At 34.5% G+C, this 10,860-nt stretch overlaps 2 protein-coding genes across 2 annotated transcripts; both read right to left on the bottom strand.

The window, feature by feature from the left end:
• Window positions 1-6,119: 6,119 nt before the first annotated feature.
• Window positions 6,120-7,184, bottom strand: LOC140982333 (uncharacterized). Its single transcript, XM_073448810.1, has one exon. The coding sequence runs from the start codon at window positions 7,038-7,040 to the stop codon at window positions 6,309-6,311; it is 732 nt and encodes a 243-aa protein (XP_073304911.1). The 5' UTR covers window positions 7,041-7,184; the 3' UTR covers window positions 6,120-6,308.
• A 3,070-nt stretch (window positions 7,185-10,254) lies between these two features.
• Window positions 10,255-10,860, bottom strand: LOC140982163 (uncharacterized). Its single transcript, XM_073448581.1, has one exon. The coding sequence runs from the start codon at window positions 10,858-10,860 to the stop codon at window positions 10,255-10,257; it is 606 nt and encodes a 201-aa protein (XP_073304682.1).

Raw genomic sequence — 10,860 nt, 5'->3', positions numbered from 1 at the left:
GTTGAGAGAAAAATATTATAAAGTGTGTAGTGTGATAATTTTGAGAGTTTGAGATTTTTACTTTTTTACCGTAAATTTTTACTTTTTCACAACACGTTATCAGCACGAAGCTCTAAAAGTCCTCTATATTTTTCCAAGCTCCGAACAGAAGAAAAAGGTAACAAAAGTAATAATATTTATTTTACTGTTATTTATTTATTGTTTATATATGTAATATATAATATAATGTTATTGTTAGAAATAATAAAAATAATTTTTTCAAAAACTTGTTATAAATCCTGGGAGGATGTTAAGACGACATCCCACACTCCCGGTAAGGGATACGACAAGTATAAAAGCCTATAAGGTTTTTTAAACAAAATAACTTATGACACCTAATTATAATAATGTGATATGATATACATAATTATTTAAATATGACTAATATTATATACACCATATTATTACCATAAAATTATACAAATACATACATTTATTTTCTTATACACCAACGGTAATAAACGGTAACAAAACGGCTAGTTTTTGCTCTATAAATACAATCTCACAAATACATTCAATCACTCCAACTTTCTCTTCTTCTCTAAAAATTATTCTTCATCAAATTTTCGAAGAAAAAAAGAAGATGGCTTTCACGAGGTTATTTTTAATTATTTTGGTTATCATACTCACCAGTCTTGTATTTATCGGAGAATATCCTCCTCGTGTGTTTTCTTTATTTTTACGAATACTTGTACTTGTTGTTTATCCATTACTTTGTATTGCAATATTCATTAACTAATAAAATGCATCGTAATTTTTAGTACCACCATGGCAAACTTGGCAAAGCTCGAATTCATCGCTCTTGATATTACTGGGAAAAACTATATGCCATGGACTCTTGATGTAGAAATGCATCTTGAGTCATTGGGTCTAAGCGAGACCATTAAAGAAAATGGTATATCTTCATCACAAGAAAAAGCAAAAGCTATAATATTTTTACGACGACACCTTGATGAAGGTTTAAAATGTGAATATCTCATCGAAAAAGATCCCATGGCTCTGTGGAAAGGATTAAAAGAGAGATTTGAACATATAAGGGAAGTTATACTTCCGACCGCCCGTGATGAATGGAATATGTTAAGATTCCAAGACTTTAAAAAAGTCAGTGATTACAATTCAGCGATGTATAGAATAATCTCGCAGTTAAAATTTTGTGGACATGAGGTTACAGAATCGGAAATGCTTGAAAAAACATTTTCCACGTTTCACGCATCAAATATAACACTACAGCAACAATATAGAGTGCGTGGATTTGCGAGATATTCTGAACTCATCGCCTGTCTTCTTGTGGCGGAAAAGAACAACGAGCTATTAATGAGAAATCATCAGTCCCGACCCACTGGATCAACAGCATTTCCAGAAGTAAATGCTGTAAGTAAAAATGAATTTAAACCTGGAAACCAAAATCAAATTCAAAGACAAGGTTTTGGTCGAGGTCGAGGTCGAGGTCGAGGTCGTGGACGTGGACGTGGACGAGGAAGTGGTCGTGGTCGTGGACGCGGCCGTGGTTTTGAAAATAATCGAGATAGTTATTTCTATAACTCATCTCAAAATAACGTCCCAAACCATCCACAGAAAAGGCATCAAGAAAACATGAGTGTTAATGAAAATCACTCGAAAAGATTTGAAAGTTCTTGTTTCAGATGCGGTTATTCAGGACATTGGTCTCGTATTTGTCGAGCCCCTGAGCATCTTTGCAAACTTTATAAAGAATCGATAAAGGGGAAAGAAAAGGAGATCAACTTCACTGAGCGAAGTGACCGTTTGAGTGATTCAACTCATTTTGATGCTGCTGATTTTATGAATGATTTCTCTGGAAATGATCAATATGTTGGTGGGATAGAAATGAACAATATTGATGCTGCAGATTTTCTCAATGATTTCTCTGAAAATGAACAATATAGTGGTAGAATATAAATGTACAATAATTTATTTTTCATGTATTTATATTATAATGTTTTATTGTACAATTATGATATGTGTTATATTTAAATATGTATTGTCATTAATTTTTTTCATTGCATATTTTGGAAGTTCAAATATGGAAAATGCTATGAGCAAAGCTGAAGTTTGCATACCCGATAGTGGTACAACGCACACTATCCTCCGAGATAAAAGATATTTCTTGGAACTAAAACCAACAAAAACAACGGTGAATACAATATCAGGTCCTGTAGACTTGATTAAAGGATGTGGTAAAGCACAATTTTTGTTACCTAATGGTACAAAATTTTTGATCAATGATGCTTTATATTCACCACAATCGAAAAGAAATTTGTTGAGTTTTAATGATATATATTCCCATGGGTATGATACTCAAACAATGAATGAAGGGAATGAGAAATATATGTGTCTTACCACATATAAATCAGGAAAGAAATATGTGATTGAAAAACTACCAATGCTCCCTACTGGATTGCATTATACACATATACGTCCCATTGAATCAAACATGGTAATTGATAATTCTTCAATATTAACCAATTGGCATGATCGATTAGGACATCCTGGTTCAACAATGATGCGAAGAATTATAGAAAATACACATGGTCATCCATTGAAAGACCAGAAGATCTTTCAGAATAATAAGTTTCAATGTAAAGCATGTTCTCTTGGAAAACTTATTATAAGACCATCACCAGCCAAAATCCAAACTGAATCACCAATGTTTCTTGAACGTATTCAGGGTGATATTTGTGGACCAATCCATCCACCATGTGGACCATTCAGATACTTTATGGTATTGATTGATGCCTCCAGCAGATGGTCACATGTATGTTTATTGTCAACTCGAAATGTTGCATTTGCAAGATTACTTGCTCAAATAATAAAATTGAGGAATCAATTTCCCGATTATACAATCAAGAAAATTAGACTTGATAATGCTGGTGAATTTACTTCCCAGACTTTCAATGATTATTGTATGTCTATGGGAATCATTGTTGAGCATCCTGTTGCTCATGTACATACTCAAAATGGATTGGCTGAATCATTGATTAAACGTCTGCAAATGATTGCTAGACCAATGATTATGAAAACAAAGCTCCCTATTTCTATATGGGGACATGCAATTTTACATGCTGCTTCATTAATTCGCATCAGACCAAGTGCATATCATAAATACTCCCCATTGCAGCTTGCATTTGGTAAAGAACCAGACATTTCTCATCTGAGAATTTTTGGATGTATGGTGTATGTGCCTATTGCACCACCTCAACGAAAGAAAATGGGACCTCAAAGAAAGATTGGAATTTATATTGGTTATGATAGTCCATCGATCATTCGATATCTTGAACCACAGACAGGCGACGTGTTCACAGCACGTTTTGCTGATTGTCATTTTAATGAGGAAATCTTCCCAATGTTAGGGGGAGAACAGAAACATACCGAAAAAGAAATTACATGGTATGTATCATCATTGTTACATCTGGATCCAAGAACAAAACAATGTGAAAAAGATGTACAGCAAATTGTGCACTTGCAAAGAATAGCAAATCAAATACCAGATGCATTTGCAGACACAAAAGGGGTAACTAAATCATATATACATGCTGCAAATGCCCCTGCTCGAATTGAAATTCCGAAGAAACAAATTGAAGATAGTCATGATGTCATTAAACGCCTGAAGCGTGGAAGGCCAGTTGGTTCCAAGGATAAAAATCCTCGAAAAAGAAAATTCATAGAGAAACACAATGATCACAAAATAGAGAATGATGTTCCTGAAGAAACACATAATGATCACAAAATAGAGAATGATGTTCCTGAAGAAACACATGATGATGAAAATGTTTTGTCAGAACCACAAACTGACGAGAATCATGAAATCTCTATCAATTATATTAATACTGGAAAAATATGGAACCGAAAAGATATAGAAGAAATTGATGATATATTTTCTTATAATGTGGCAATCGACATCATAAATGATAATGAAGATCATGAACCAAAATCTTTTGGTGAATGTAAAAATCGGCAGGATTGGATAAAATGGAAAGATGCCATCCAGGTTGAATTGGATTCGCTAAATAAACGTAATGTTTTTGGACCTATAGTCCTTACACCTGAAGGTGTAAAACCTGTTGGATACAAATGGGTTTTTATTCGAAAGCGAAATGAGAAAAATGAAATAGTAAGATATAAAGCTCGACTTGTTGCACAAGGTTTTTCTCAAAGGCCTGGAATTGATTATGAAGAAACGTATTCTCCTGTGATGGATGCAATTACGTTTCGGTATTTGATTAGCTTGGCAGTATCTGAAAATTTAGAAATGCGTCTTATGGATGTTGTTACAGCCTACTTATATGGATCACTTGATAGTAATATATATATGAAAATCCCTGAAGGATTTAAGATGCCTGAAGCACAAAGTTCAAAACCCAGAGAATGTTATTCTGTGAAATTACTAAGATCATTATATGGGTTGAAGCAATCCGGCAGAATGTGGTATAATAGGCTAAGTGATCACTTGATGAAAAAGGGATATGTAAATAATTCAATATGCCCTTGTGTTTTCATTAAGAAAACAACATCCGGATGCGTAATTATTGCTGTATATGTTGATGATTTAAACATCATTGGAACAAATAAGGAAATTCAAGAAGTTGTGTCATACTTGAAAGAAGAATTTGAAATGAAGGATCTTGGAAAAACCAAGTATTGTCTGGGTTTACAAATTGAACAAAAAGAATGTGGAATATTTGTTCACCAGACAAATTATACAGAAAAGATCCTTAAACGTTTTAATATGGACAAATCAAATCCTTTAAGTACTCCAATGGTTGTTAGATCATTAAACATAGAAAAGGATCCATTCCGTCCATGTGAAGATGATGAAGATATTCTTGGTCCAGAAGTACCATATCTAAGTGCTATCGGTGCCCTTATGTATCTTACAAATTGTACAAGGCCTGATATATCTTTTGCCGTAAATTTATTGGCAAGATTTAGCACATATCCAACAAAGAGACATTGGAACGGAATTAAACATATATTCCGTTATCTACGAGGAACGACAGACTTGGGACTTTTGTATTCAAAAGATGCTAATCCAAGTATAATTGGTTATGCCGATGCTGGATACTTATCTGATCCACACAAAGCACGTTCTCAAACTGGATATGTATTTACTCGTGGAGGCACTGCAATTTCTTGGCGTTCACAGAAACAAACACTTGTAACAACTTCATCAAATCATGCCGAGATTATTGCACTACATGAAGCAAGCCGTGAATGTGTGTGGTTAAAATCAATGACTCAACATATCCAAATCTCATGCGGATTATCATTCGACGAGAAGCCTGTGATACTATATGAAGATAATGCTGCATGTGTTGCTCAAATGAAAGAAGGATACATAAAAAGCGACAGAACTAAACATATTCCTCCTAAGTTCTTCGCATTCACCAAGGAGCTTGAGAAGAATAAATGTATTGATGTTCGTCACATTCAATCAAGTGAAAACTCATCAGATCTCTTCACAAAGGCACTTCCTACGACAATATTCAGAAAGCACATATATAATATTGGGATGCGCAATCTACGAAATTTGTGAAGAATTGTTCGTGTCAACATGAGGGGGAGTTTACGTGACTGCACTCTTTTTCCCTTACTATGGTTTTTATCCCAATGGGTTTTTCCTAGTAAGGTTTTTAACGAGGCAGTATAAAAACACGTAATGTATACAATCATTATGATCATCATCACAAGGGGGAGTGTTGAAAAATTATTTAAAAATGTGTTAAATATTTGTGTTGAAAATGTGAATGTTGAATGTTGAAAATTAGGTAAAATTAGGTGTTGAATATTGAAAATTAGTGTGTGATGATGTAGGTAATGATGTATTTTATTTTTGGATTATTTGTAAAAATTTTCTATAAATAGATCTCTCATTTGTGAAGAAAATCACAATTGAGTTGAGAGAAAAATATTATAAAGTGTGTAGTGTGATAATTTTGAGAGTTTGAGATTTTTACTTTTTTACCGTAAATTTTTACTTTTTCACAACATAACTAACAATTAATAGTTTTTCATATATTTCCAAAATCATACTAGAACAATTCAGATCACATCAAAAGGAGAGATTATAAAGTAAATATTGGTGTCATTAATGAACAATTAAACAGAACATACAAACTTTTATGATTGCATACAAGTCAAACATCCATCAGAGAACCAGCAGTAGTAATCACATTCCAACATATTATTTTTTTGATACATAATTATATTTCATGTTAATATCGATATTGAAATGACCATGAAGCAGCATAAGTTCAAGGGACATAGCCACCATGGCCGCCGCCTTCGCTGCCTCCGTATCCACCGCCATGGGCTCCCTCCGCGCCACCACCAACATACCCTCCGGCGCCACCTCCAGCACCACTACCGCTACCATATCCATTGCCTGTAGCTCCACCAGCATAGCCAGCCCCACCACCACCACCATGACCTCCCCCACCCCCATATGGGCCATACCCTCCACCAGCAGCATAACCACTTCCACTACCCCCTCCTTCACCTCCACCATACCCACCACCATGTGCTCCACCAGCACCAGCACCACCTCCGCCTCCTCCCCCACCACCACCACCTCCTCCGCCGCCGTGTGCTCCTCCAGCTCCATACCCTCCACCCCCTCCTTCACCACCTCCACTTCCATACCCAGAGCCATGGTCTCCCCCAGTAGCATAACCAGAGCCACCACCACTGCCACCTCCACCACCACCTCCATACTCTCCAACACCGCCATACCCATAACCTTTTCCCGCACCACTACCAGCACCACTTTCATAACCATGCTCAACCCCACCTCCACCATACCCTCCACCGGAACCTCCGCCGCCACCATATCCTCCACCACCTACATTGCCTCCATAGCCGTAAGGCTCTAGGAGCATCCTACCAGCAGAACATATGGCTAAACACAATAAAACAAAGAAACACACACTAAAAAGTCGGTTGTTAGCCATGCCAATGAATTTTTCAATGGTTTGTATCACATGCATGGAGCAATAGGGTATTTATAGGAGCATTAAAAACGCGTCTATGCACCATTTCGAAGATTGAAGAACAAGTAAAGAGAAATCCATTTAGCGTTTTTGTCCAACAAATGGTCCAGTGCACAAGCACACCACAAAAATGATGAACTAGTGTGCTTCTGCTGTCTCCCACCTCTCATGATCAAATTATTTCAAACCAATATTTTCAATTTCTGGATGATGGTATATAGTGCTCCATGTGCATCGAGCCGTCATTTGATGGGGATCGATAATATATAGCCTGCGACATTTTTTATTTTCTATTATATATATNTGAAAACAACATTCCTGGTTGACTATGTCACATCTACGTACAGTTTTATTTTTTCATCGTTTAATTTAAATTTGTACTCCACTAACTTGCACATTATTTTTGAATTTGATCATTTTTTATCGGAATGTTGACGTGACATCGGACACATTATCAATTTCCGACACCACATCATTATTTGTCAACATTTCGTTGAAAAAAAAAAACAAAAATGAAAACAACTGGAAAGTTAGTGCACTAAAATGGGTCAAAAATATACAGTTACAAGATTAAAAATATTATTTCTCCATCTTTATATATAAAAATGAAAGCTTTATTGCTTCTCTCACTCTGAGTGGACGCATAATTAAGAAATGGGTAGCACTGTGCATGGCACACGTATGTATAATGCATGTATTATACAATGTTGAAAAAAGGATGAGAAATTTTTAAACAATGCTAGCAAATTTTGTTTAGATTAAAATTTAATAAAATATATTAATTTCAAACTCTGACTTGATAGGAAAAATAGGATGTTTTGATAATATTGAAGTGGTACGTACTTTAAATTTTCCATTTATTTGGGAAATGTTTTCCCTCTCGATTCCTCTTTTTATCACTTTAAGCATGATATGGAGCTGTTTGGAATTCCAACTCAGCTTGATATATAATTTTCCAGTTCTCTACTATACGATGACTTTCTGTAGATGAACCCGATCAAACTGTATGTCACTAATTTTCGATGTGTCTGATCACATGCTGTGTTGGTTCAATCCATAAAATAGCACGAGAATATTCTTAAAATTATAAATGCAATGTCTAATGCGCGATTTATATCATAGCAGTTTCAATGCTACGCCTTGAACCACTCGACTTACTTATTTGGAACTTCAGGTTATCAGTCTCACTTTTACCCTCGCAAAGTCATATTTTATAGGTTAGATTGAGAAGTTCGAATCCTTCTCAATCTAATTTTATAAGTCATATATATATAATATATATTTGTAGGCTAAATAGAGAGTACATGAAAAAATTATAAATGTAAAAAAGTGAAATGTCATTTTTTTGTCATGTATGTATTGATGTATGATATTTTTAGTTATATATCGGTTATTGAATCAATTATAATCTTGTTATTGATCAGTTTTACTTTTTTTCTTAATATTATATATTTAAATTACTAATATCATTGTTAAATTTTTATGATTAGATTATTAAACATACATGAACGTGCATATTTTAACTGTTGCAGCATAATCACCACTTGTCTGTGTTTCTGTTTGATATAAAAAGTAATATTTAATTTTTAGATCCGGTCGGGCCGTGCCGGGCCTGGAAGTTGATGTGGGTAAATTGAATTGGACTCCTCAGCTCGTTTTTCAAATCTGTGTATTGAAAGTCTGTGTTTTGACACTTATTTTTAGCCCATTTTGAATTTGTGAAAATTAATTTGCAATTTTTTTCAAGTTGAAATCTAATAGGAAGATCTATCCAAAACATACTAAGTTCATACATTTTATTTTAATGACACTAAAATTTGAAATTAATTTAATTTACAAATATATTGTAATTATTTATGCAATCGTCTTAAATATATTATTATTTAACATCTTCATTGATAAAAATTAGTTTATAAAGTCAAAAAAGTTCCATGATATGTTGGTGAATTATAATTTGTTGGAGTTCTTATTATGAAATGTTGGAATATATTTACTTTCAAGAAAACAATAATAAGCCTATATGTGTACGTAGGTATGAAAATAAAATATGTATTATCGAACATTTAATGTTATACTTGGATTAGAATTAGTTTAGTCTAAGATTGCACGCATTTGAATCGATGTATTTCAAATGTATTTAAAAGGCAATATCATAAATTTTAATTTCACATCTTGCATGTTTATATAGTTTTCTACGTTAATTAAGATGGATTTTAAGTTCATCTAATAATTTATGCGTTTGAAATTCATTCTATTTTATATAAGTAATGTGTAAAAAAATTTGTTATGAATTTAAGATTTTATGTAATGTTTCGTTATAACAATAAAACTATAATCGAAACCATTAACTTGATATAGCTACTAGTTTATTAGTCAAGAATATGACCTACCAAAAAAAATTAGTTAAATGTCCACTAAAGATTAGAGGGTGTGATTTAATACGTAATTAATTATATTATATAAGTCTAAAGATGAATTTTTTATCTGCTTGAAGGAAGATGTCTGCCCCGCCACTAGTTCAATAAATTAAACACGATTTAAATCATGTGCTTGGACGCGTGCACTCTGATAATTATGTGTAAGGCTGTCGATAAAAGTTGGGTTTGATCCAAATTCTCATACCATACACGGCATTTGATTAAAGTCTTCGCTTATATTCCCATTCAAGATACACTAAAAAGATTGAAAACCATTTATAGATTTGAGTATTTTTCTTGGTGGGGAAAGATTTATTATAATCGAACTCGAGATCTCGTTTCTAACTTGAGTTTTTGATGTTAGACGAGTTGTAAGTCGTCGATTATAAATTTGACTGTCATGCTTAATTTATATTATGATGTGGCTATTTTCAATCAATATTGTTTGAACCCTTTTCGAAGTTCATATTGTACGTTAATTTATTTGTATTCGTTTCGATTTATAATTTATGTATAGTTTTTTTTAAAAGTGGGAATATTTAAAAACTGATACGACTTTAAAAATTGTAAGTAAAATTTTTCATATAAGTAATGAAGAAAAAAAGCTCTACCTACTCGATTCTTTTTACATTGAAGTGTGAAGCATGATCATCGTTCTCAAATTGTCGTGTAAAAAGCCACCAAAATGGATAAAAAAGAATCAACAATTCGAATTCATTTACGATCAGTTACGTACAAGTGTATAACCAACGAGACGGGGATAGGAATCGATGGATTAATCGGTACTCAGTAATTCAAACCGTTGGCGGTGGTTCAAAATTGTTGTTTGGCAGATGTTTTTGTTTAATCTGCAAGCTTTTCAGCTCCGCCCCTCTTAAACACCTCCTTCTCCAAAGATTCACCTCATCGCGGCCAACCCCTGGTGGCGGCACCACCCTCTTCACAACAGGCAACGGAGGATCAAGTTCACCTATATTCAACTCCTTCACACGATCTTGATATCCACTATTAGTCAACTTTATCCTTGTTGAATTGTTAACAATCATCTCTTCTTTACTGGTTCGGCAGCTTCTGCTAACCCCCCCTCTGGCTCCGCCGCCGCCGCCGTTGGTGGTTGAGAGCAGAAGGGTTCCGCTGGAACGCGGTTTTTTCAACTTCTGTTTGTGGTGATTGGCGTTGGGCGCCGGGGCTGCTACGTTGAAAGGGAGGACGGTAATCCTGTTGTCGCTTTTGACTTGGCCTATGCAACTGACTCTGGGGGAAGAGGGTACGTCAAGTTTTTGAATTCGACGCCTGTGGTGGTTGTTTGGTTCGACGTCTTTGATTGATAAGCGGCAAATGATGGGCAAGAAAATGGGTTTTTGGAGGTGAACCCTTTGATGATCATATCTGCTGCTCAT

This window comes from Primulina huaijiensis, chromosome 8 (genome assembly GCF_012295235.1).
Source record: "Primulina huaijiensis isolate GDHJ02 chromosome 8, ASM1229523v2, whole genome shotgun sequence".
In the NCBI taxonomy this organism is placed as follows: Eukaryota; Viridiplantae; Streptophyta; class Magnoliopsida; order Lamiales; family Gesneriaceae; genus Primulina; species Primulina huaijiensis.
The sequence above is the reverse complement of the archived record's forward strand: the minus strand, read 5'-3'. Positions and strand labels throughout refer to the sequence as shown.

Coding starts and splice junctions, on each gene's coding strand:
- LOC140982163 (XM_073448581.1), bottom strand. CDS start 10,860: ATGAGCAGCAGATATGATCATCAAAGGGTTCACCTCCAAAAACCCATT.
- LOC140982333 (XM_073448810.1), bottom strand. CDS start 7,040: ATGCATGTGATACAAACCATTGAAAAATTCATTGGCATGGCTAACAAC.